Source organism: Mesocricetus auratus, unplaced genomic scaffold (assembly GCF_017639785.1).
Source record: "Mesocricetus auratus isolate SY011 unplaced genomic scaffold, BCM_Maur_2.0 Super-Scaffold_100015, whole genome shotgun sequence".
Lineage (NCBI taxonomy): Eukaryota > Metazoa > Chordata > Mammalia > Rodentia > Cricetidae > Mesocricetus > Mesocricetus auratus.
In genome coordinates this window covers 184,133-208,992 of record NW_024429198.1, presented here as the reverse complement: position 1 = coordinate 208,992, position 24,860 = coordinate 184,133, and the positions used below count along the sequence as shown (strand labels likewise).

General features: G+C 39.5%; 1 protein-coding gene across 3 annotated transcripts in view; it reads left to right on the top strand.

Moving 5' to 3' along the window:
- The window catches only part of Ghr (growth hormone receptor), a 252,717-nt gene that overhangs the window by 202,227 nt on the left and 25,630 nt on the right, over positions 1-24,860 (top strand). For all 3 annotated transcript variants that reach the window (XM_040757559.1, XM_040757557.1, XM_040757558.1), the window contains one exon: positions 23,781-23,910. In XM_040757559.1, coding sequence (XP_040613493.1) covers positions 23,781-23,910 — 130 coding nt within the window. The remainder of the gene's footprint in view (positions 1-23,780; positions 23,911-24,860) is intronic.

The following is a 24,860-nucleotide window of genomic DNA, read 5'->3' as shown; positions in this document are numbered from 1 at the left end:
CCAAGCTCAAAAGGAGAAATATCGCATTTTCTCTGGTAGGCAAAGTCTAAAAACTACACGTATAGAGAGATATATAGATGTACACATGATAGTAAAGTAGGTGTGGGGAGAGGCAGGTGTGAGCTTTTACTTTGAGCATTATAAATTCATTAGTTGCAAATCATAAACTTCAAGATGAGCTTAAAGTTTGAAGGATTCTAGATCTTAATTGGGATAAAATTAAGTGACCCATCTAGATCTGTGCTGTGGGAATTTTGCTGAGAAGGAAATGAAGCTGTTGGATAAGGGAAAAGACAGCAACAATTAGTTTCACCTGACATCTTTCCCTGAGCATGAAGGACCCAGAGAGTAATCCCAGGAGGTTTTCAGGGATGTTGACAAGGTTTGAGCCTCTGTGGTTAGATAAAGACACCGCAGTGCACACGTTCTCCTAAAGCGTCTCATCCCAGGCAGAGGTTCTAATTATTTGTAGTTGTTGAATCTTCAATTACCTTCAAAGTCCACACACCCTCCTTTCGGGCTTAATTGTAAGTGGATATCCAGTGAAACATGAAAATGAAAGAGAGGTTTCACTGTGTGCTAACCTGTTGTGGAGACTCATCCAGGAGCCCTGAGAGAGAAGATATTCGTGGGCTAAAGGAGGCTTCTCTCTTGGATGGACCACAGGGCACACTGGAATGTACAGGTCTGTTCTCACTGTCTCCACTCTGATCTCCGAGCTCTACCTAGTTTCCTTAGTTTATCTGTCCATAACTTGGAGGGGGGACTGTTGTAATTAAAAAAAAAAAGCCAGAGAGAGAAAGACGCCATATGACAGAGTTCAAGCAGAAGGGTTTTTTATTAGGGGAAAAGGATCATAAAAGAGGGAAAAAGGAGGGGGGGAGACCAGCCTCCAGGGACAGGAGCAACAGGAGAGGGGAAAGAGAAGCAAGCAGGGAGGCAGAGAGAGAGAGGGGGAGGGGGAGGGAGAGAGGGAGAAAAAGAGAGGGATGGGAGGTGGACAAGGCCCTTTTAAAGGGGAACATAGTGAATATGCACAGATGATGCTCTTAGTGGCTGCAGCTGAGGACGAATCCTGTCAGAATCCCAAAGGCAGGCCTAAATACTAACAGGGACTACTATAAAAATATGGATGCTATTTATTAAAATGAAAAGCCATTTCATTTGGTAAACATATAGTCTCACTTCCATGTGATTTCTCTGTAAGGCTGTAGTGTATTTGCTGAATTCTTGGATTAAATTTCTGGTTCAAAAGCTATCCAAAAACACAAAATATAAATACACTATTTTAAATTCCACAAAATATCTTGGGCATGATTCACTGTAGTTTATATTTAGGGGCTTGTAGATGCTACTTTTTTCTGCTTCATAAACCACAAGGTTTGGGAAGCTAGAAGAAAATTTAAATTTTGAACTTGATGGATTGCTCACTACAAAAATTAAGTGAAATGTGCCTCTAACCCGCCTCTTAACAGATTAAATGAAAATACCAGAATTTATATCACATTATTTATGACAATTATAGTAAATTATGACCTTTCAAATGTTTATATATTGAACTTGAGGTTTGTGGCCTTTAAAAATAAATGTGACATAGCAACTATAGTATGAATTTCAAAATCGCAGATTATATATCATGCGGTTAGCACTCGCTTGTGGTAGAGCTAGGATTCAGACAGAGTCTCTGTCTGATTGGAAAGACCCGGGCTTTTATTCTTTCTCTTTTTCATGCTCTGTGATTTCAAGGAACTAACGTGTGTCTTAGTGTAATATCACAAAGAGGCTGAAGTAAGTTTCTACATCAAGAAAACATTGAGGTGTTCTAATCAATAAAATACCAGCAGAGCTATTAACTGACACAAACTTGCAAGATGTTTTGTAAGTGTTGAAAATGAGCAAGTAACAGATTTCCCAACGAATATACCATTGGAAAACCTTTGTTATTATAGTTGTTTTACTGTGTGCTGTTCTGAACACTTTTAAACAGTTCAGAGTCCTCCTAAGAGCTAGCAGTCCTTCTAACAAGCCTCAGAGGCAGATGCTGTTTTCATATCTAACAGAAGTCAGGGAAGAGAAGTGACTTGTCCAAAGCATATGCAGCTAAGAGATGATGATCGTGATTCAAACCCAGGCATTCTAATGCAGAGATTCCTCAGTCTGTACTGTGCTCCACAGTCTCCCTACCTGCTCTTTCTATAGAAATTGTCTTCTAGACTTACGTAGTGGAAGCTTTGATGTAGAACTTCCATGCAATGATGCTCCCCACCTTTCAGCTCAGGTTTTCCTATTTTTTGAAAGAACTCTTATTTATATATCAATTCCCCCATTCCCTCGCCCTCCCATCCTCCCATGCTCCCCACCTACCCCCTCCAACCCACCTCCACCCACTCCCCAAGTATAGTGAGGCCCTCCACAGGGGTGTTTTCTTACCTTGATCAAGGTCTTCAAACCAAACACTCTCTGATACTCTTGATGAGAGGACTGACTGAGGCAATAAACTAAAAGGATCACCACTATGTGTGGTGAATTACAGTGCCCATTATCTTTTACCTGAAAAAAAGAAGTTAGAATTAACTTTAGGATATGGATTATGGTAGCCAGATTTTCTAGGTGAGAGGTGATACACGTTTGTTAAACCAGCACTATTCTTGGAGCTTCCCTCACAATAATTCTGTAAGGTTACTCTTGCCATACCAGTTTCATTGATCTGGAGGAAGCTCGGGCTATGGTATTGAAGACTGGTTTTCTGAAATCAAATAAAGAAGGATTCACACTCAGAGTATAGGTGCCCAGAGTCCCTGTTCCTTCTCTGTGTTTTTCTAAAAGGCAGGTTTGCTCATGCAGTCCTCATTCATGGGTGAAGAAGCATGAGTAAAAGCCACAGGATAAAAAGTACCACTGACCTTGGAAAATGTCTTCATGGGCATGCTAGCTAATGTAATTCAGCTGCACTGGCACAGGGACTAATAGCCTGATGTTCAGACTCACCCGAATCTGTAAATAAAGCCACATTAAAAATTACAGCATGGGAAGAGACCCAGGACATCTGTGTTGGTGTCATGAGTGACCAGTGTGACTCCGAGTCTGAGATTCTGCTCTTGAAACAGTGCTGAACTGTTGCTCTTGGGAGGTGGGGGTATTAAGCCTTCTCTGTCAATGGAAATGTGAAATTCAACAGCTGACCTGAACATTTGCTGCTGTTGACATTCTATAAAATTTTCCCTGAGACAGGAATTCTGTGTTCTAGTTCAAATTAAGTGACTATTTCCTGTTTTTTGACCTACAGCTTCAAGGTTACTAAGTCATCAGCTTAGAAAGGTTCATTATTTCCCTCTGTTCTAACAAAACATTTGAGTTCTATTAATGGCCCAAGTAAATCGTTCATATTCTCTTCATGCCGTATACATTAGCCATTCCCTCTCTTTCCCTATCCTCTCTATACTTTTTTCCTCATCCCTTTTCTAATAGTTCCCTGAATTTAGAACCATACATGTAGTATATGAGGCAGTTGAAAACTCACTGGTGAATTCCAGAGATCTGGTTTGAATCCCATGTCTTCCTCTTTCTAGTTTGATAAAGATAAGTAAAGTCTTCCTCTTTCTAGTTCGATGAAGATAAGTAAGACAATCTACCTCACAAATATTTAATCCCACATCTCTAAGTGGGAATAACACTAACTCCTCCTGTAGTTGTCTTGAGCTGAGTGTCTTGAGTTTCTCCAATTGTCTCTGCTTCCGACATTCAGCTGCTTGTAGGAACTACCCAGCCCCTGTGTAGGCAGACACACCTCAAATACCCACACATGACTTTTTCAAAAGAAGGTTTCAAAGTCTCTTCTTTAATGCGTCCACTTCAAGTGTTTAGTTCTCTTTATAGTCACAAGTTGCTTTACATCTTTCTACGTCTCACACCAGTGTGAGTCTAATCGGCAAAGCGTGAGTGTCTGCTGACTCGACACCAGTAGAGGAGCCTTTGAACTTGACTCTTCTCCTTTTCCATCTACCAGACTGCACATTCTGCCTGAGAGTTCAGACCCAAAGCCATACAAATCGAGAACAGGCTAGAGCAATTCAGTAGGTCTGGGGTGGAGCCCACAGGCCCAGTGATGATCCGGCAAACTCCCAGGTCCATGCATCAAAGCATTGGCTCACAGGAAGGGCATAGACTTTGTCTAGTAGAGTCTGTATAAACTATCACCACCAACAACAAAGCTCTACAAAGAAAAAGAAGGATGCCAGGTGTGGTGAACCAAAACTTTAATCCCAGCACTCAGGAGACAGAGGGAATCAGACCTTTGAGAATTTGAAGCCAGCCTCGTCTACATAGTGAGTCATGGGCCATCCAGGCATGAATGTATAGTGAGACCCTCCCCCAAGGAAAGGAAGGAGAGAAGGGAGGGAGAGGGGGAGGAAAGAATGAATGAAAAGAAATCCAGTGGGCAAGAAAATCATCAGAGCCATAGAAACGCCTCATCTGGACAGAAAGTCTCCACATGCCCACATCCTAACAGCAATCTGACCTCTTCACACCTGTGTAAGACTTTTACTTAAGCCATCCCTTATATAGCACAAAATGCTGCAGACAACTTTAAGAATTCTTTTACTTAATCTGAGGAGATTTCGTGGTAAGAAAAGTGTTTGACTCACACTAGGTTATTGCTCTGTTCTGGTGTTTGCTCCCTTCGTTTCTACATAGCCACTTATCTGATGGGTAGGTGCAACCTTCCTAATATTTCCTGTAACTCTGCTTCCTACAAAGCAGTGATTGAAGGATGAAAGCTTCTAGAGCATTATAAGGGAATAAAAATCTCAAATCTTTGTCTTGGATTTACTCACATAAGTATATGCCTGGGAAAGTTTAGAAGCCAGGGAGAATAAAATAAAAATATTTAAATAACAAATTAACAGTATGTGTTCTATAGTGATACTATTGTTTGTACATGGTAGGTCTCCAAAATTATTCATGTCAGAAACTTGGTAGACAATATGGCAGTATTATGATGTGGCGGGGCTTTAAAAGGCTGGGTTCTTGGGTTACTGTGAGCCTTGACTTTGAAAGACATTCTTTAACTTTGGAAAGGAATCACCATTCACTCCCAAGAAGGGCATTCTTAAAAAAAAAAAGATGGTGTGGGGACTGGGTGGGGGGCTGAGGGGCTGGTGGAGGGACAAGGGAGGAGGGGTGGGAGAGGGAGCTGGGACTGACATGTGAAACATTCATGTTTCTAATTTAAATAAAAACATATATTGAGAAAAAAAGATATGGCACTAGCTCCCCAGTTTCTCTGATTTCCTGTGTTACCATGAGATCTCTCTCACCCACACTCCCAAACTTGTGTTGTCATTCACCAGGAAGCCAAAAGCTGAGCAGAAACCAAAGCCTTAACCTTGAATCTCAGGACTGCAAGACAAGTAAACTTCTTCAGAGTTTTCCCAGCCTCGGGTATTTTGTAATAGTAATAGAAAATGGACTAATTCAGATAGCCTCTAAGTGTCTTGCTTCATTTTACTTATTTATCTATAAATATATTAAGCGATCATAAGTCACAAAAATTTGGATTCTATATCCCACTAGTTAAAATACTTTAATACTTTAACATATAGTCACAGTTTACATGTCTACATGCTTAGAAACTGCATACACGTATGTGTGTGTTTATCATAAGACATATATAAAAATAAATTTCGTAGGGTGAGAATATGGCTAAGTGATAGAGAGCTTTCCTAGCATGTGCAAGGCCCCGAATTCAATTGATATCACTACAATCTATAGACATATGTATATACATTTAAAATTTGTATATAGTTGAACCAAACAATATTCTAAAATGTGTTTGATATTTATTATATTAGAATGCTTCTTGCAATGCATGTTAACAAGTTTAGTTGCTTGGAAGGGAAGAATTCTCATTTAGTGGTTTATACAGAGGCAACTTGAAGGCTGAGTCTGTATCTCATTTATCGGTGTGTTATTTTAAAGGCATTGTGATACTCATCAAGTCAGAGGTTCATCCACAGTAAGAATAGGAGTCAATCTTTATTTCAAATTGTCTTCTGAGTCACTTCTGACTTGGAGGTTAGCTTCTCCTCAGATGTGCCTGGAGCTCATGACAGCTTGTTGTGCAAAAGCCTTTGATCAGCTGCTTTCTGCTTGCTAATGGGCTTGCATTGTCAGTTCACTTTTAATTCCGGTTTCTTTACATGAATCTTCTTAGGCCACTCATGTGTTACAAAACAATTATAGCTGAGCAACATTGTATCCCTTAAATCCACAGATTCTTTAAAGCGGCCAATAAGAGCCTGGAAAGCTTTTGTTAGGAGAGGAGATGAGTGCGAGGTCTGTGAACAAGCACTGAGAACCATGACCCTCCCACTTTTTCTGTGAAATCCCTCTCATAGCAAATGTGACATGTGACTCACACATACACGGGCTGAGTGGAGACTCTGCGTGAGTCCGATCCTCAATGTTAGAAATCTTTCTTTACTTTTCTGCATGAGATAAATAGCACATAAATATATTTTAATATTTTCTTCTTGTCCCATAATGGATCACCCGACATAACCACCTTCAGATACTACATAATCTTTTGGGTCCCTATGGATGAAGGTGTAGACTTGAGTGTTCACAACCAGTCTTTACCGATATTTGTGTGTGTGTGTGTGTCCTATGATTCTGGGACATATCCAGCAACATGCCTCCTTAAACCTGGCTTTTTATGTCTGTCCATTCTCTGCTCCTGATTGTTACTGTTGCTTCTATGGCCAGGGAAAATGTTCTTGAAATGAATAGCCTATTGCCATGCCTCCTCCAGGAATCAGCAGCCGCATAATTCCACTACCGGTTTTTAAGGGGCAATCTTGGTAAAGAAAGCTTATGGGAAGAGCTGTGACTTTGCCATGCACGTTTGAGAGCATCAAGGGATTAATCCCCTTGGAAACTTCATTCAGGCAGCTTTAGACCGAAACTGTCAGTTTCATTTTGTTTCCAGTCTGCCAGTCTACTGACTATATACCTAAATACTTATTTGCTGCCACCTAGTGTACTGAAATATGTTGGTGACATGCGTGATTTGAACTCATTGAATGTTGGGATATTACTACTCAGAAGGATTCTTTGTTTTGAGTTTCTCATAAGCTTTCAATTTATTGTTGTGGACCTAAACAGCATCATAACTCTCTGTCATACAGTATAGGACTCAGGAACACAGCAAACTCTATAAGTGGTACCCTTGGACATTAGGCTTTGCAATATTCAGTATGGAAATGTTCAAGAGGTTATCATCTCAAACCAGAAGCCATCATTTTCACTTCATGAACTTTGGTTATAATTAGAAATGGGCAGAGATCCTGACTTGGAAAAGGCAGAACCAAATACAGGCATGATTTTATTCTCTCTATTCTTGAGAGTTGTCAGTGGACTATTGTCCACCAACATATAAGATAATCACAAATACACATTCAGTCTCTTGACCCTGATGGAAGCTTAAAAGTGGATCATAGTAAATTCCTAAGCTTTGCTCCTATTTTTGTCTCCATGTTTTCTCACAAGAACCTCTCCATGATGTTGTCTAAGTATACTGTAACTTAGAATGATGCTTTTTTAAACAACCCTATATACTGTTTCCAGTATATGTTAAGATGTTTCATTTGTTGGATGTCTTATGAGTCATATTTCCACAGTTACTCAGAAGGTTTCTTGAGACTGGGACAATATTCAGTTTCTCATTTCGGAGAGGAAATCTGGTACATCCTTGAAGGCAATGCATATGTTTCTCATATTGAAGATTCTTTTCCATTGTTTCACATACATAAGGGTTACATGTAGGAACTTTCCAGATCAAGAACATGACAAAGCTTCGAGGCTCTTTTCTCTACAACTATGTAGCAGCTCATAGATGCTGATAAGTCTTTGAACTTAATGCCAAAAAAATCGTACAGCACAGCATAACATATGGGGAGAAAAGCTTTGAAGTGAGAAATTTGTGGTTTCACATCCCAACTTAACTATTTACTACATCTGTATTTTGCCAAGAAATTATCTGACCCCTCAGACGCAGCTTCTTAGCTATGAATGAGGATCATAACACTAACACACAACATTCCACACACAAGAAACATGCAGTTGACATGACAAGGCACATACTAGGAATGTGACAATAGTAGGAACTTAATATCTTTTAAAAGACTTTTATGAATTGTTTCAGTAAATGTTTTTGCTTATATGCAGAAAATGGGCTGAAGAGATGGCTCATTTGGTAAAGCATTTGCCATGCAAGCATAAGAACCCAAGTTCAGATGTCCAGAATCAATGGTGCAGCAGCTTACACCTGAAGCTTATGGGTCATCTCTGCTAGTGAAGACAGTGATGAACAACGAGAAATCGTCTCAAACTCGGCAAGTGAGAACCAACACCCAAGCTTGCCCTCTGATTTCCACACACATGCCGTAGAATGTAAGCAATGACACATATTATCATGCATACACACACACACACACACACACCATACACACACAAAATATTTTTCAGTTACTCATGTGACACATTTTCCATTTGGAAACTGTTCTCGTCAGATGTGATTTTGTTGCCCAGGACAGAAATTCTGGGAATGTGGAGACATTTGGTAGTCATGCAGGGAGAGAAAGGAGTGCTCCTACCATCTACTAGGCAGAGAGTGGGGATGATGCTAAATATCTCAAAGGCACAGGAAGGCATTGAGTCTAAACCGCCAATTGTGCAGAGGTGTAAAAATTCTGTTAGATTCTAGGCACTTGACCCAAATTGGTTTAACATCCTGACTAGACACATGGATAGAAAATAAGCTTCCATTGTGGTTAGCTATGAAGAGCTCCACCTTGTCTAGGACTCCGATTCTAATTATGGGGAATTTTTTTAGGCTAACATCAAATAAAGCCTTGCTGTGCTTCAAGTTTTTCTTTGAAGTTCAGTTCCCACAGGCATCAGGATCTCCTAATACACTAGAAATGCTATATTTGCTCTCCTTGGTTCTGGTAGTAATTGTTTGCTGAAGACTAGCTGTGTGTCAATACTCAGTGTAAAACAACACACTTCTCAGTGACTATAAAGAATGGGCATAGTTCTGCTAGCGAGGCGTACAATTGGAACCCAATCTCGAATCCCATTGACTTGCGGGTGTGTGGTCTTTCCAGGGTTATATCAATGCAGTTGTAACTTTCTGCCAAAGCAACTGTGGGCTCTTTTCTTAGGACTGACACAGAGCAGGAGCCTGTAGTGATCCTTTCCTAAGATCTACATCCAAAATCTAACACTATGTTCCACGACAACTACAACTTATGCAGCTGAACTCCTAGTGCCACACCCAGTAGAAACTACAACGTGAGAACCCCTGGAAGGCAGCTGTGAGCTTGCATTTCTTCTCCACACAAATGGAAGTTAAGGCCTGATGAGTTTTCTTGACAGTCACCACACCAGTCATGCTGTCACCCTCGGAAGACTACACAGGCAGTTTTACATCCTCGTTACGTGGAGCTGCCTCCCCTGCTTCCCCAGGATTCACTTCCTGCTGCATCACCTTGTTGATCCAACCCATATTTGGTTTGTTTTTCCCGAGACTCGGTATTTGAGAGAGCTTTCAATATAAACACTTGAGAAATTCACTGTTTGGGCTAGTGTAATATAGAAGCTCATTGTTCTATTCAGTGATCCTCAACTCATCACAATTGCCTGGGGCACTTCAACAATACCAATGCTCAGACATCACCCCAATCTAATTAAATTAGTCCTTCAGAGGTTTTTTTAAATACTCCAAGTGATTACAATATGCTGCCAGAATTGAGACCCACTAGTCCAATTGGAAGGAGCTGACAGGCATGTGCCTGATCCATGTGTCTCAATCATTTTTTTCTTTTTTCTTTGTGGATTTTTTTTAGATTATTATATACTTACATTTCTCCCTTCCCCTTCCTCCGTCAAAACCCTCCCATAAATACCTCCCCACTCTCCTTCAAATTCATGGCCTCTTTTTTCATTCATTGTTACTGAATGCATATATATATATATATGCATATATATACACATTCAATATATATCATATTATATATTATGTTTAGAAATGGGTATCTATTTTAATATTCATTATATTATATTGTTGGTATATTTTATTATTTGATTATATTAAATATTAATCCATATAGTACATACTAATTAATATATATTATATACATTAGGAATATACATATATATTCCTAAATATAACCTGTCAGTCTGTATAATGTTAGTTGTGTGTGTTTTCAGGGATGACCATTTGACACTCAACAACTAATTGGTGTGCTCTTCTCTGGGGACGCCCAGTCTCCTGCTCCCAGCTTTCCTCAGTTGCCGATTGTTCTCTGTGTAGTGTTGGGGTCTCACGCGGGCATTGTTTAGCTCATATTTGGTCACTCATATTGGTAAGACTGTATGGATATGTCTTCTGAAATTACTAGGAGACACAGTCTCACAGCAAACTCCATGATCTTCTGGCTCTTACAATCTTTCTACCCCCTCTTCTACAATGTTCTTTGAGCCTTGGGTGTGGAAGTGTTTTGTAGATGTATCTACTGGGACTTGGATCCACAGCCACATATTGATTGGTTGTGGTTTTCTGAAGTGGTTTTGATCTGCTGCAACTAGAAACTTCCTGGATGAGGAGTACAGACTACACTTACCTGCGGATATAAGAACAGATGTTTATAGATTGTTGTGTTAAGGATTATTCTGGTTTAGTAGAGAAGTGGTTGTAGATTCCCCTCCAATAACCATGACTTCACTGGCACTGAGAATTCCAGATGGGTGGGTCTTAAGTCCAATAGAGAGCTGTTGGTTACTGCAAAGGTAAATGTGCCACTACTGCACTTTGAGGGTTATTGACCCATGCTGGTCATTGATGTGGTTCCTGGATGTCACAGCTGGGTAGGACTGTTGGTTGCCTCCATCCTTTTGAAGTTTTCATGGCACCCTCTGCTACCATGAAAGGTAGTCCCGTGAGTTTCAGTCTTTATGTGTGTAGACAGATGGCCAAAGAGCACACTAGAATGCTAATCTTAATCTAGTAGGTACAGAAGTAAACAAGCCTAACTAGCATGTCACTTACTAGTGATGTTTGGTTAGTAAAGGTCATCTGCTTGTTCTTCATCTCAGGAAACTAGATAGAGCCATTCACTCCATCCTTCCTCTTCTTTGAAACCTTCCTCTATTCTCCAATATTCAGTTCTCCAACCTTCAGTTCTTAGTAACCATTTCTTTCTCTGATTTCCTAAAGTTGCCATTGCCTTTAATTGCCTTCATTGTTAGCTATTTCTGCATATGTACATACATCATTTTATCTGCATGCTTGTGGCTCTTCAAAAGCAGAATTCAGATACAATGTTATTTTTGTGATTCTCAGTACAAACTTAAGAGTGCCTGACACACAACCAGGCTGCATAAATGCTTCTGAATTAATTGAAACTAAATATATTTTTCAGGAAGTTATGATTATTAATCAAATGCCTACCCATAAATAATTGCACACTGGCTATTGAATGATACACAAATGAATACATGCAGGTCAACCCTAAAACCAGAAACTTATAGTGTGCTGTCTTCCTTTAGTGTTTGTTGCTGTGATAAAATACCCTAACAATTGCATCTTAGGAAAGCAAAGGTCTATTTTAACTCATACTTAGTGTGTATAGTCCATCATTACAGGAGAGTAAAGCCAACAAGAACTTAAAGCATCCAGTCACATCAATGGTCAACAGCAAAGAGACAATACATACATTCTTGTGCTCTTCTAGTTTTCTTCACTCTCACATGTTCAGTGTCTCCTGACGAGAAAATGGCACCACCCACAGTGGTCAGGTCTTCCAACTTCAATGATCAAAATCAAGCTAATCTCCCACAGACGAAACTAATCTAGATAATCCCTAATGAGACTCTTTTTGGGTAAAACTAGATTGTGCTGATATCAGAACTAACCATCACATGTGCTCATTACAAAAGTGTGCTCTTTGCATTTGGAACTATAAGCCATAGAAATGAGTTTACATAAAAAGAACGTATTATTGTCATTGAGAATTTAATATCCTCAACAAAGTGGCAAGGAGTGATGACATATTTGCCCACTGTTTTCCTCTGGTAATAAGGCGCCCTCAGACTTCAGATTCCAAGTTTTCAGTGACATCAGCTTAAGGTTGGCGAAGCCATTGCTGCATTCTCATGCTTGCACTGTAATATTCCCACACTTTTTCTCCTAGTATTCCTGATTAAGAACTTGACATGTGGAATCCAAACGTGAGACTCCAGTGCTTAGCAAACAGAATGCCTTCTAACTCTCAGAAAGGAAATGGTGATATGACCCAGAGGTTCCTAATTAACCGTCACATGCTACCCATGAGAGCCACTGGGGTGCATTTAAAACTCCAGCTCCCAGACATGTAAATTGTTGACCCATAAATTACCAACTGAAATAGAATTTTAAAGGATGGAACATCAGCATCAATATTTACTTAATTCTTCAATAAATTCACACTTGTATTATTTCTGTCTGTGGATTCTTTACTGGGAATTTGAATTTAAAAGGACCAGACAACGCCACCTAGAATTACTTCAGCTAAGTCTCATTGATGAGCTATTCATATGGCCAAGGATCTAGCAGTGCTTTTCATGCAATGAATTACAAAATTGAGTTCCCAGAACAGTGGAAACCCAAATTAATAATATTAAAAAATAAGAAGAAAATTCAAATTGCCTCATAGTGAACTTTTTTTTAACTTCTTGCCTTACATGTGTTAAATAGATATTTTGTTGAGGGGAATAGATTTTAATTCATCCTGAACTTTGTGTAAGCATCACCACTCTCTAATTCTAGAATATTTCCATGACTTCATCAAAGAATCCTATACCCTATCAGTAGTCAATCCCAGTTCTCACTCTCTGGTAACCATTAATATTTTGTCTATGAATTTGACTATTCTTTATACTTTTTGTGCCAAGCTACTTTCACAAAGCAAAGTGTTTTCAAGTTTCATCTAGTTTGTAGCATATATCATTACTTTATTTCTTTATATTACTGAATAATATAATACACATGACCATACGTGTATTCTTTTTTCATTCATTCATTGATAAATATTTGGATTGTTCCTACTCTTGAGACTATTATATGTTACTCTCCCATAGGCATGCTTTATTCGTTACTCTCCCATAGGCATGCTTGCACATACTTTTGTATGATTATGTTTTTCTTTCTTTTGGACATAATATCCCTAGAAACAGTGTTTGTGGGTTATACAGTATGTCTGTATATAGCTTTAAGACAGTTTCTCATTATGTAGTGACAACTAGCCTCAAACTCATAATCCTACCTCAGTCTCCCAAGTGTTGAGATTACAAGTATGTACCACTATGTGCAACTTTGTATTTAGTTTTTTAAAAAACCACCAAACTTGTTTTCCACAGTGATTATACTTCACATCTCTTCCAGAAGTCTCCAATTATCCTATAGCCTTTTACTTTAGATATTAATTAATTACATTAGCTAGCATAAGCTTTCCCCTAATCAACTAGAAAATGAATTTAAGAAAAGTCACTGCTAATTCTTTCGTAATTATCTTTGAGAAAAAAGCATGCTAGGCAATATACTATTCTCTTTCTTTTTATTTATTTTTATTATATTTGTTCTTTGAAAATTTCATAAATGTTGTGTTAGTTAATGTTACTTTTGCTGCAACTTGGGAAGAGAAAGGTATATACTGGAATATACTTCCATATGACTGTTCATCATCAAGGAAATAAGGACATGAACTTAAAAAGGGCAGGAACCTAGAGGCAGGAGCTGATGCAGAGACCATGGAGGCATACTGCTTACTGGCTTGCTCAGCCTGTTATCATGTAGAACCCAGGACCTCCAACCCAGAGATGGCCCCACCCACAGAATCTGGCCCCTCCCCCATTAGTCACTAATTAAGAAAATGCCTTGCATTCTGGTCTTATGGAGGCATTTTCTTAGTTGAATTCCCTCCTTTCAGATAACACTAGCTTCTGTCAAACTGGCATAAGACTGCCAGCACACATGTATATAAGCTTTCTAGTTACCCTCTGCCCATTCTCTCCTATCCTCCTTCAATACTATCAACATTATTCATCCTTACAATTGTCTTTCTCACATTTATATGTTTTTCCCATTACCTCTCCTATCCCACTACTCCCATCCCTGCTTACACCTTTCACCTCTAGGAGCCCTCTCTCTTCTTTTATATAACTTATGTTCTATTCACCTTCCCTTAAGCATCCCACACCCCAATGGTTCCTTTCTGGTTTCTTGATTCTACAGGTACTCCAGCGTAAGCACATAAATCTAAATATCAAATTCAGCACCCACATATTAGAAAGAACATTCAGTAGTTGTCTTTCTGTGTCTAGATTATCTCACTCAGCATAACTTGTCCAGTTCCATTCACTTACCTGAAAATTTCATGCTTTAATTTTTCTTTACAGCTGAATAAGTTTCCATGCTGTGTTTGTACCACATTATCATTATCCATTCATCAGTTAATGGACACATGGGTTTATTTCATTTCAGAATAAACTTTTTAAAAAATAATAAAGATATAGTAATGCTACTAGTTTTTTTCCTCAGTCTGTTCTTCTACAAGGCAGTAAGTTATGTGTATTTTAAAGTATGTTCTTATTTTCATCTTCGCAATGATTTGTCTTTTGGACTGTTGTACATGCCTTGATAGGTTCCCTCTCTAGATAGAAAAAAAAGAATTCCAAGCAAATAATGACCTCATCTGACCGACTAAGAAATGTGCTAGTTGGGGATCTTAAATATTCCTTATCATTTCATGTGATAGAGGCTTGATTCACATGATGGTGCTACAGGGAGATCATGGGACCTTTAAGAAGTGGGAGCTACCCAGTGAGGATCCAATACTGATAGTGTAACACAAGCCAGAGGCCTGGAGCCAGACCAATGGCTCATTGCGATGAGCATTTGCAAGTAAAGACATATGGAGACCGGGTATACTTTGTGGCTCACTGTGACACACTACAGCTTCCACAGTGAGATTTTTTATATACTTCTTTTATTTTGGGGGACGGTTGCAAGGACAGAAGGCAGATGCAAAGGAATGGGGAGATGAGTGGGATTGGGGTGCATAAAGTGAAATCCACAAAGAATCAATAAAATTTTTTTTAAAAAGAAGTGGGACATAGTGGGAAGTCTTTACGCCATTGGGAGGGAGCTGGACATTAGAGAACAGAAAGAGTTATGTCTATCACCTATCTTTTTTTCTTCACTTCTTAGCACTGAGGTGAGCAGATTTGCCTCACCACTTCTGCCCTTCAACCCCCAAGATGCCACCTCTCCACAGACACAAGAGAGTGGGACCAATTAGTCATGGATTGAACCTCCCAGAAGTTTAAGCCAAAATAAGTTTTCCTCTTTACAAATTTTATCCTGGTTATTTTACTGTAGAGACAGAAATGTGACCAACACACAGTCACTATCGTTTTCACAGAATTAATAGGTTAAAAACCTGAAATACAGAACAAAAGAAAAACTTTAAACAGATGAGGATATGGCACTCTGTCCAAGATGATGAGATGTAATAATGTGAAAGCTATGAGTAAATAAATTCACCAGACAAATGCTATGGAGAAGAAAGAAAAGGAAAGAAAACATGTGATTCTGCCTGAGCACTGGAAATTAGAGTAAATTGAGTTTGACTACATTTACAAAAAGAACGAAACAATGAAAGAATTCCGTGAAAGCAAAAATCAAGTTACAAAGAGCTGACTGACTCCTGTGAGTAGCATAGCCCATGGTCTCCCAACGTGGTCACGCAAATGAACTCTCTGTGCAGCTCTTTACAGTTAATTTCATTTCCCAGACCTGATAGAAGAAATTTTCTAGGGTACCGCCAAGTTCAGTGACTTGACAATCAAAACCCATGGACATTCAGATGTATGTCAGCTTTACAAACTTTTTAGTGAGCCAGAAAATTTCACTGGATTTGACTTCAAAATAATGATTTTTTAAATGCATAGTTGAGTGTAGAATGTGTAAGCTCTACTTTTCAATTTTAAATCAACAAATACCTAATATTTTGTAACTGCATCTTCTCAATTCTGTAGAGAAAACCCACAAAGAAAAACCAAGTACAAGTGTGGATTCCTTACACTCAGTATTGTCTACTAGGAAATGCCATACTAACTGTTTACCTGTGCCATTCCACTTTAAAGCCTTTTACTGATAACCTATGCTATGTCTTTGATTTCAGTGTTTGTAGTCTCAGTATTGTTTGACAACATTATAGTTTTAAAAACAAAATGTCTACCATAGCTTTTCAAATGCATTCTTGGTTGTTATATTATCTATGAGCAGGTTAGTTGCAGATCTATTTGCAACATTTTAATTGATCAATATTCCTCAAAGCTAGAATATTTACTGAAGTAGAACTTCAGCTATTTTAAGTAGAGAAATTAGTCAATATCTCTGACTCCAATCAGAAGGACACTCTGGAAATGGCATGCATACTTTTCAGTAGAGTGTTTGGCCAAAAAACAGTGTTGAGTGGGAAGACCCCAACATGATGAACAAAGAGCACATGCCTCTAAATGTAACTACAGTGTCGACCTGCTCGGTAGCAGGCACAGATTTCCAGTGTCTCCCAGCACTGAGTGTGAACCCAGCAAGTCACAAGCACATGCAGAGCAATAATTTTATACTTCCTCATTTTCTTTAAAAAAGTTCTGCTAAATCAGAACTTCAATTTTATAAATAATGTATGGTAATTTAATTTAATAAATAAGGATTTAGTAAATAATTCTGTCCTAGTAAAAGAACTGTGTGGGACCTACCCAGAGCTTCTGTGAAAGCATGTGTATCACTAGCTAAACTGGAACTGCTTGCTGTAGGCAAGTCTCCCCAGCAGTCATTATGGTACAGCATAACTCATCATTGTAAGTCCTTATCCCCATGTAAAGTCATTCTAAAGGTCCCATGATGTCAGAGAGGTTTTATTAAAGATAATGCAGATCTTAATACAATTTAGAAAAATTAATTTTCAACTTTTGTAGAAGGAAGATTAGTTTCAGAAGTATTATTTCTTCAAGTGAACATGGTGAGTCATTAGTAAATCAACTTACAAGGTTGCAAGCAGCATTGCACATATGTATAGAGTGTGCATATAAATATGTTATAAATAAATATATGTGCTATATAACTATATGCAGTCAGAATTTATTAAATGTAGTGAGAATCATAGTTGTGAGACACTGTGTGTATATATATATATATGTACATATAGAAAACATACATAAATACATACACCTGGGAAAGTTATGTAAAAAAATCTTCCTAAAGGTCACTTTTTAAAACTTTGAAAGCCACAGGTGTAATAGTCAAGAATAAAGACTTTGAGACATAACTGCTTGGTGGCAATCAGGGCTGTGCCACTAGCGAAGTGACCTTTGCACTATTACTTTACTTGTCTGTACCTCAGTTTCTATAAAACGTTAAGGAACATAGCACATTCTTCTTGTGCAGGGCAGTTGTAGTCATATGACCTTCAAGAGCCCTTCGTGACTATTGCATTGTCACCTCTCCCTTTGAAATGCTTCCACTACTAACCTGAATGAGGACCTTGTAAAGAAGTGACACTGAATGCAGTAACTTCTGTCATCATGTTACTATAGCTCCCAAGCATTCACTCACCACATCTTTAAGGGTCATGTGCACTCTAGCCTTTAATACTGCCTGACCCAACATAAAGGCTGAATGCATAGCTGCTGTGCTCATGGATGCTAATCAATCATCCAAACCCAGTGAAGCACAGACAAGGAAGAGGAAAGCCTCTCTGCGGGAACCACCATCTCTTGTTTTTTTTTTCTTTTTTTTATTATTATTATTTTCATTTTAACTAGCTTTTTTACATGTCAATCCCAGTTCCCTCTCCCTCCCCTCCTCTCACATCCCCCCACCATCTCCCCAGCCTCCCACCCTATCGCCATTTCCTTCCACATAGGGGATATCTAGAGTCTGTCATTTCACTCAGGGCAGGGTCCAGGCACTCCCCTAAGAGTCCAGGCTGAGAGAGCATCCCTCTTTGTGTTATGGACACATGATGTCTGTTTGTATGCCAGGGATAAACACGGATCCACTGCTCAGGGCCCCATAGGTTGCCCAGGCCACCTCACTGACACTCACGTTCGGGGATCCGGATCAGTCCCATTCTGGCCTCCCCGCTGTCTGTCTGAGGTCCAAGAGCACTCCCCTGTTCAGATCAGCTGTCTCTGCTGGTTTTGCCAGCCCATTCTTTGCCAATTTGCTCACGCTCCTCTCTCTCTGTCACTGGGTTCCTTGGGTTCAGTTCAGTGTTTAACTGTGGGTGTTTGCCTCTGCTTTCATCAGTCACTGGATGAAGGCTCCTGGATGGTTACAGACATCAAGTTCATTATCAGGAATGGGCATTCGAGGTGGTCTCTCCACTATTGCTTAGCTTGCCAATTGGTGTCATCACTTTAGATCACTAGAGGTCACTCTGTTGCCTGATCTGTCTTTTAACCTATGATTCCCTCTTCCCCCTATTCTGCCCCCCACTCAACCTTCCTGTTACCCCATGACCTACTCTCTCTTCCTCTTCTCCCCCTCTCTCCTTCCCAGCTCCCACCCCCCACACCCCTCGCCGTGTTCCCTATCTGTTCAGAGGATCTTGCCATCTCTTATTTATTACTTGTGGACAAGAGCACTGCAATTTCACCACACTTGGCCTTGACCTGTGAGCTTATGCAATCCTCACAACGTATGAAACCATTTCAGCTGACAGGATTTCCTCACTTTGGCATACATTCAGTGGTAACCATTCCTTCTGAAGAACAGGGAGATTGGCTGACTGCCTGCATATAGAGGATCCTTGTCAGAACCCAAGTCTGCCATAATGAAACCGAAGCCATTTGATCTGGTGTGGTTTTATGATTTTAGTATTTCCCTCCTCGTTTTTTCATGCTTTATTATCACATGCATTAATCTGGTCTTATAACTTCTTTCAGCATTTAGGACAGATGCCATGTTTGAAGATGACTTATAATTTCTTTTTGTGGTGCTGAGAATCTATTTCAGGGCCTCACACATATGAGGCAAGGCTGAGTGCCATCCCTAAAACCGTGTCTTCCAGTATATCTTTATATAAGTTTTATTTGTTGATTTTTTTATCTCTATCATGTTAAGGAATGTTATATTTTTTCAAACAACACATTCTGACCACAGTTTCCCCTCCCTAATCTCCTCCCAGATCCTCCCCACCATCCAAATCCATGTCTCCTTTCTATCTCTCTTTAGGAAACAAACAGTAAATAAAAAATAAACTAACAAGAACAGAATTCTAAAAAATAAAACATGAGAAACACATGTATACCCATACATGCAATGCCCCCCCAAAAAATCACAACCTTGGAAACAAAATATATAGGCAAAAGACTGGCAAGGGGAAATCCCCAAGCAAAGCAATATAAGATGACAAACTCTCAAAAGAACCATTGAGTTAATTTGGGGTTTGCCATCTATTGCTGGACATGGGGCCTTCTTTAAGTATACTCAGTGAGATTCCATTGAAGAACACATTTTTTTCCTTTGCAAGCAGTTGTAAATTGGAAATAGTTTCTTTGTTAGGGATGGGTGCTTGTGTCCACTTTTTCCTCTCAGCGCTGGAACCTCATATGGCATATATATATATATATATATATATATATATATATACATATATATATATATATATATACATATGTATATCTGTACAGGCCTTATCCATGCTGCCATAGTCTCTGTGAGTTCATATGTGCATGAATCCTGTTGTTTCCATTTAAGGCACTGTTCCCTTAGTATTATCCATACCCTCTGGATCTTACAGTCTTTCTCCCTCCCCTTCTGCATAGCTCTCTGAGCCCAGAGGGTAAGGATTTGATGAAGGCATCTCGTTTAGAACTGAGTATCCCAAAAATCTCTCACTCTATGTATGTTTTCCATTTGTGGATTTCTGTATTAGTTCCTATCTACTACAGGGTGAAGCTTCTCTGATGACGGCTGAGTGAGATACTCATCTGTGAGTATAGCAGAACATCATTAGGAGTCATTTTATAGTAATGCTCCTTTAACAGAACAGTAGTATTTAACTTTCTCCCAGGTGTATAGCTTAACTAATCTCAGGTTCCATTCCACCAAGAGACTCTAAACATGGGTTCCGTCTCATGGAGTGGGCCTTGGATCTAAGCACATAGGGGTTGGTTACTTCCACAACATTTGCACCATAATTATGGTATAAAGCATGTAAGTACCATGCAGACAAGTCACCATTGTATATTGAAACATTTGTAGCTAGACTGCTGTTTACTTTTCTTCTCTGATAGAGTGCAGAGTACCCTCTAGTAACATAAACACTGTTCAGTAGGGTGAAGCCTTTAATTGGGCACCAACCCAATGTCTCAATGTTCAATGAGATATGTAAGTGTTGTCCTTAACCAAAGGGCCTAACAATCAGTTTGTGAAGAGCAACCCATAGCTGTGTTATTTTGTCTTGTCTTGTTTTCTTTCTTTATTGTTTGTTTACTGCCACCCTACATCAAGAAGAAGTTTTCAACTGGTTGAACTAACTATAGTGAAGAAGAAAGACTTTCCCTTCAAATTGCCATGTCATGAAAGACAACTCAATCTTCTATCATGTGTTAAGAGACAAGTGTTAGACTGTTGGAAGCAGACAGTTTTGAAGACATGGTATGATGGGGAATCTCTATTTCTCAGAAGAAAACCACACTTCCTCATCAAAGACATCTTCCCCGCTAACCCTCCCTTCTCACTTTAGAGCCTCTTTTTCCTTCTCCCTAAGCCCCATACCCCAAGCAGACTTTGGGGAAGTATTGCTGTTTCATTCGGGATTTGTTTCTGCTGTGTTGTGAGTCAAGCATAGAAAAGCATCTCTGGAAATTAATCCTTCAATATAACAGCTGCTCGCTATGCTCCCTCTGTGAACTGTCTGGGAGATCATCTTCCTCCAAGAGGAGAGCCAGCAGGCAGTCGTGCGGGAAGCTCACTTAAGCTGTGCAGCCCATCTGACCTGCAAATCAATCATGGCAGTGTTTGTGACACATTGCAAGCAGCATTATTTTGTTTCTCCAACAATGTAGCTTTGGATACAATATCAAACTTTGTCCACTTTTACAAACATTAATGCAACTCTCTTTGAGGTTTCTAAATAAATTTAATAGAAATAGCACTATAACTTCTTGATTTTTTTGGTGGTGTATACTCTGGGTAGTTAAACACAAATATCATTTGGATACACAGTTTTGCACAAAGATTTTAAGTAACTTTCTACTCCCAGTTTTCATGAGGCGTTGTTCTAGGAAGCATTTCTGAGATGAAAATGCCATTGTGAATGTACACAGCTCTTCTGGAACAGTCCAGTAAATAGAACTATGCAGAAGCCACATTGTGGGGTCTCATATATAAGTTGATCTGCAGTTGTGGTTCTCAAACAGGAATACATTTCAAGTACATAAGGAACTTTTAAAAATCGCATTCCCTATACTATACCCCAAAGAAATTCGAGTTTCTAGAAGTAAGCAAAGGAATATTTTTAAAATGTCTCAGATGTGGGATTAGTGAATATTTTTTCCCATCCTGTGGGCTGCCTTTTTGTCTTGCTGACTGTGTCCTTTGCCTTACAGAAGCTTCTCAGTTTCAGTAGGTCCCATTTATTAATTGTTGATCTTACTGCCTGTGCTACTGGTGTTATGTTCAGGAAGCTGTCTCCTATACCAATTCGTTCAAGGGTACCACCCACTTTCTCTTCTAAGAGGTTCAGTGTGGCTGGATTTATGTTGAGGTCTTTGATCCATTTGGACTTAAGTTTTGTGCATGGCGATAGACATGGATCGATCTGCATTCTTCTACATGCCAGTCTCCAATTATGCCAGCACCATTTGTTGAAGATGCTTTCTTTATTCCATTGTATATTTTTAGCTTCTTTGTCAAAGATCAGATGTTCGTACGTGTGTGGGTTAATACCCGGATTTTCAATTCGATTCCATTGGTCTACCTGTAAGCCAGCATGGGACTGATCAAGACCCCCTGAATCTGGGTGTCAGTGAAGAGGCCTAGGGAATCTACTGAGCCTTGGGCAGCAGATCAGTACCCATCCCAAGTATACACACGGACTTTGGACTCCCATAGAACAATGTGAGGTGCACTCTCACCCTGAACTCTTGGGGAAGGGTCTAGGCCCTGCCCTATATGAAATGACACACTATGCACACCCCCATGGAGGGCCTCACCCTCCCTGGAGAAATGAGGGGATAACGGGGGGGGAGGGCACGGGAGGAAGGGAGGGAATGGGAGAGGGACCTGGAACTGACTTGTGAAGCAACCTTGTTTCTTATCTAAATTTAAACTGGAAAATAAAATTTAAAAAAAAGAAAAAAAATAAATAAAATGTCTCAGTTGGTTCCAGTGTGGAAAATTGGAGGTTTCCGGGTTACTTATTTCTGAGAACTGAATTAAGAGGATGTCTAAACTTGGCATTTCCTCTCTTGGGATTTTTTTTTCAGAGAGAAAAAGACAATCTGTAGTCACTACTAAATGAAGTATGTATGTGAAGTGCTAATGTGATGTATCAGAAAATACACTGTAACTAGCAATAATAGTTAAAGTAAAGATGTAACTCTAAATGGGAATCCTCATCTTTTGTTTCTGTTTTACTCTTTTTCAAAACTCCATATACATATATAATATACCTTGGGGATATCCATCCCCAGTCTGCCCCTATGACCAGATCCTCCTGTCCCTGCTTCAACTTATCACCTATCTCTCTCCCAAGTTCATGTCTTGGGATCCTCATTTTTAACATGAAGACTTTGGGGTCTGAGAAGATGGCCAAGTGGTTAAAGTGTGAGATATGAGGACCCAAGTTTGAATCTGCAACACCCACATAAAAGTCAGGCATGTGGTATATATCTCTAACCCTGGTTCTGGGGAAGCAGACAAGCAGATTCCTAGGCCTTTCTGGTCAGTCAGCCTGACTGAATGGCAAGCTCCAAATTAGTGAGAGATCCTGTCTAAAACATGAGATAAGAGCCACAGAGAAAATCAAACATCAACCTCTTGTGTACAGAGAGAGAGAGAGAGGAGAGAGAGAGAGAGAGAAAGAGAGAGAGAGGAGACTCCAAAGAAGAAATAGGTATGCTATTTCACCATCTTTGAGTACAAACAGTGTTAATGCTAAAATTTCTTCAGAATGTGGGACATCTTCAGTTGCAGCACTCATTTGTACACGTGGGAATTCACTGGGAAACAAACGCTGAACTCTTGTCAATTGCAGCATCTTTTCAGGGTAATACCACCTTTAGGCTTAAGCATTATTCCCTAGGGTCTTTCCCTTCTCTGCTCATTATCTCGCTTCTTGTCCTAGGTATGCCTTCCAAATGAACTATATCAGTCCCCAAATCCCTTTCTCTAGTGCTGGATCTTAAATAGGCCCTAAGAAATAATATACTGGAAATGAAGGCACAACTGGTTGATTTCAGAATTGATGACTGACAGCAGCCAGCAATAGATGCTAAAATGAGTCAGGAAAACAGCTTTTCCAAATGGTAGAATCACCTCCTAGATAGGCAATAAGATGGCTTTATCCCAGTAGTTCCTTCTTTACATACCTCATATGTATGTTTCATGGGAATGTCATGTGACCCTCCTGATTCCATGTATGCCTTTTCTCCTTGTTCTGCAGGTTCTTCTGGGAAGCCTCAATTCACCAAGTGCCGTTCACCTGAACTGGAGACATTTTCATGTTACTGGACAGAAGGAGACTATCATGACTTAAAGATCCCAGGATCTATACAGCTGTTCTATGCTAGAAGGTGAAGGCTTCACGCCCTTCTGACTTTTCTCCATTGATATGACAGTGCGAGTCCAGTAGAGTAGAAATAGGGTGATTCCCATTATGAGTGAGAGTGTGTGGGCATGCCTGTGTGGGTGTGTGATTGGGCTGAGAAGCTTGGGTGATACTGGAGCTGAGGAGGTCTTGGGGTCTCTCTAAGGTAGCCTGTTAAATCAGGGAAAGAAATGAAGTGAGGGAAATTGTGTACGCATATGAGGGAAAGGCTGTAGTGGCAAAGAAAATTGCAAGTGTGATGCCCTGAGGCCACGTTGGCTTGTTTGAGGATCAGAAGAGCCTGCACAGATGATATGATACCGAAAACTTGGGAAGGTGACATGGGAAGGGGTCGCAGTGCTACTCAGGGACTGTGCCAATGCTTGTAGGCCAGGGAAGAACACTGAATCCTACTTTGTGTCCACATTTGTTTTCTATAGAACAGATCATTGTCTTAAATTAATTACACTAAATGAAGGAACTTGCTCTTTCATTTTTATCCACAGTTCTCTAGAACAATACCAGACAAGAACAGTGATAATAGACGTAGCTCTTAGCTTCCTATGAGGATTTTCCATAACTAGAAAAGTATGTGGCATAGTGCATTCTACATAGTAAGTTCACGATAGATGATGATGACAGATAGATAGATAGGTAGATAGATAGATGATAGATAGTATTTTCTTAATTAGTATGTAATAATAATTTAAAATAATAATGATATAGAGTCCAGGTTCCTGAACTATAAACTTGAGTTTTGATTTTGTCATTTCTAAAACAAAAAGAGAGAGAAACTCACTAGTTGGCATTTTATACCTTGCTTCAGAAGCTCGGACAACTAAAGCCATCAAAACAAATGAGGACCTTTCATACAGTAACCATTGACCAAACTGATCCAAGAAACAATGGGATAGCATCTTGAACTAGTTCTACTCC